Source organism: Pteropus vampyrus, unplaced genomic scaffold, assembly GCF_000151845.1.
Source record: "Pteropus vampyrus isolate Shadow unplaced genomic scaffold, Pvam_2.0 Scaffold496, whole genome shotgun sequence".
Classification (NCBI taxonomy): domain Eukaryota; kingdom Metazoa; phylum Chordata; class Mammalia; order Chiroptera; family Pteropodidae; genus Pteropus; species Pteropus vampyrus.
This window is the reverse complement of record NW_011889277.1, coordinates 108,367-110,373: the sequence shown is the minus strand read 5'-3', so window position 1 is coordinate 110,373 and position 2,007 is coordinate 108,367. Positions and strand designations below refer to the sequence as shown.

The 2,007-nt window shown below is 61.6% G+C and overlaps 1 protein-coding gene across 1 annotated transcript in view; it reads left to right on the top strand.

Annotated features, from left to right (window-relative positions):
• The window catches only part of ARHGEF18 (Rho/Rac guanine nucleotide exchange factor 18), a 65,502-nt gene that overhangs the window by 1,714 nt on the left and 61,781 nt on the right, over positions 1-2,007 (top strand). Inside the window, exons 2-4 of the mRNA XM_023524824.1 lie at positions 314-464; positions 1,105-1,219; positions 1,892-1,949. Coding sequence (XP_023380592.1) covers positions 314-464; positions 1,105-1,219; positions 1,892-1,949 — 324 coding nt within the window. The remainder of the gene's footprint in view (positions 1-313; positions 465-1,104; positions 1,220-1,891; positions 1,950-2,007) is intronic.

The following is a 2,007-nucleotide window of genomic DNA, read 5'->3' as shown; positions in this document are numbered from 1 at the left end:
AGCACAGTGGCAGCCCCAAAGAGTGGAGGGGGTGCTTTAGCCACCCTCCCACCAACCCCCCTCCACCCCTCTCAAGTCACTCCGAACAGCCCAGGAGTCCACGTAAAAATAGAAGCTTCAGCAAATCCCCTAACCGAGTTCCCCACCCACTGACCACCCCTCTGAGACAGGGAGACCTGGACCCCTCTCTGTGCCCTGCCCCAGAAGCCTGACCTGCGGGTCGTCCCAAGCCCCCAGATACTGGAGCTGGGACGGGGTCCAGCCGGGCGAGGAAGATCCGCTGAAGCCCTGACTCCCTCCCCTCTTCCACCAGGCTCAGCCTTGACGCCTCAGCTATGAATGAGGGGCCCTGTCTCCCTCGGACACTAACCAGTCTTGCCCTGAACCTGCCTGGAGAGGGTCTGCAGGCCTGGACTAAGGAGTGTCTGAGTGGGGATGGAACCCCATCGGAGCACCCAAGCAAGGTGGGTGCAACCCGCGGCCACCCCGGACAATCGCACACCTGTGGGCCCAGGAGCCGGCATCTGCCCACACAGGTGGGACTTACCTGTCACGGCAGTGATGTCCACGCCAAAGCCCACAACCAACAGGGGAGTCGCTGAGTCCTGAGAGTCCAGCCCGGGCATGAGGGTTCTTTGCCGGGGTCCAGGGCAGCCCACAAGTGCAACCCACCTACTACGGGGCAGGGGGCCGTCTCGGCAGCGTGTCACTGGAAGCCCTGTCTGTGATTAGAGTCTGCAACCGGGAGGGCTCGTCTCAAGTCTGGGGTCCCAGCCCATGCTGGAGGATGCATGTTCAAGCCACAGCCTGTGCCCAGTGAGAGACTACGGCCTGGGGCGGGGTTGGGGACTGAGGGTTCCTGACATGCTGGAACCTGTAGCTCAGAGTTTCACGGGTGAGTGTAGGGGGCCCCTGTGCCAGGACTGCAGCCAGTGACTAGGGAAGATATGGCTCTAGCTCTAGGCTTCTAGGGGAATCCCTCTGCCTTGTGGCTGCGGGGAGCCCTTGCCTGTGGCCAGAGGCCGGGCAGGGGACCTTCGGTCTGGGAGCCTGCCTGCAGCCTGGAGTACCACCCTGGCTCAGAGAGACGGTTATTCCCTGCAGGAATGTGACAGACCTGAGAAAAGAGTGAGGTCACGGTCCGTTCCCATGTCTTCCGACGAGATCAAGTTCCTGGAAATCTCTCAGGCCTTGGAGGAGCCCACTCCAGCTGTTCAAGGTAGCCAGACCTGTGGGTTTCCCCCATTCAAACAAGCAGAGTAGGGAGTTTTGGCTGGAGGGGGCCCTGGATGGGGTCCCAGCTGAACCCCAGAGAAGGAAGAGGAGCTGGTGGAGGAGGCTGGGGGTTCCCTGGGGGCCCTGGGTGTTTCCAGAGTGGGAGGGCCCTCCAGCATCTAGAGTTCCCCCTTCCCCGGGGGCCTCCAGCCAGGGCAGACAACACACTGCAATGACCTTGCCCCCACCCCCACCCCTCAGGGCTCTCGCTGACTCTCTATCTCCCTGTCTGTCTCTGAATCTCTGTCCTAAGAGCTTGTGTCTCTCTGGTGCCAGACAGACCTGCAGGCTAAACCTCAATCTACCACTTTCTAGCAAGTCTCAGCCTCTGCACAGCTCTCTCTGTAGGAATGGGACGATAAGTGTCTCCTTAGGGCCAGGCGAGCGTTCACCGCACGCACACGTGCAAAGCACTTAACGTGCCGTGAACACTGGTGAGAAGCTGAGGACACCCCGTCCCTGCCGTCTGCACTCTTTGTACCTCTCCCCCTGAGAGTGGCGAGCCCCCTCTGTTTGGTCTCCAGTCCTGCAGTGGTGGGTCAGGGGGCCCATTGCGAGCTGGTTCTACCCCAGAGCCCCCTCATGCCTGTGCCTCTTGGGGTGGGGATGCTTCCAGGCCTGGAGCCGCCAGTGCTGGAGTGCATGGAAAAGGATCACGTGGAGCCCGATCATGTGTGAGTGTCTGCCCCGAGGTGGGAGAGGGACCCCCGTGGACATCCAAGGGGTCAGGGC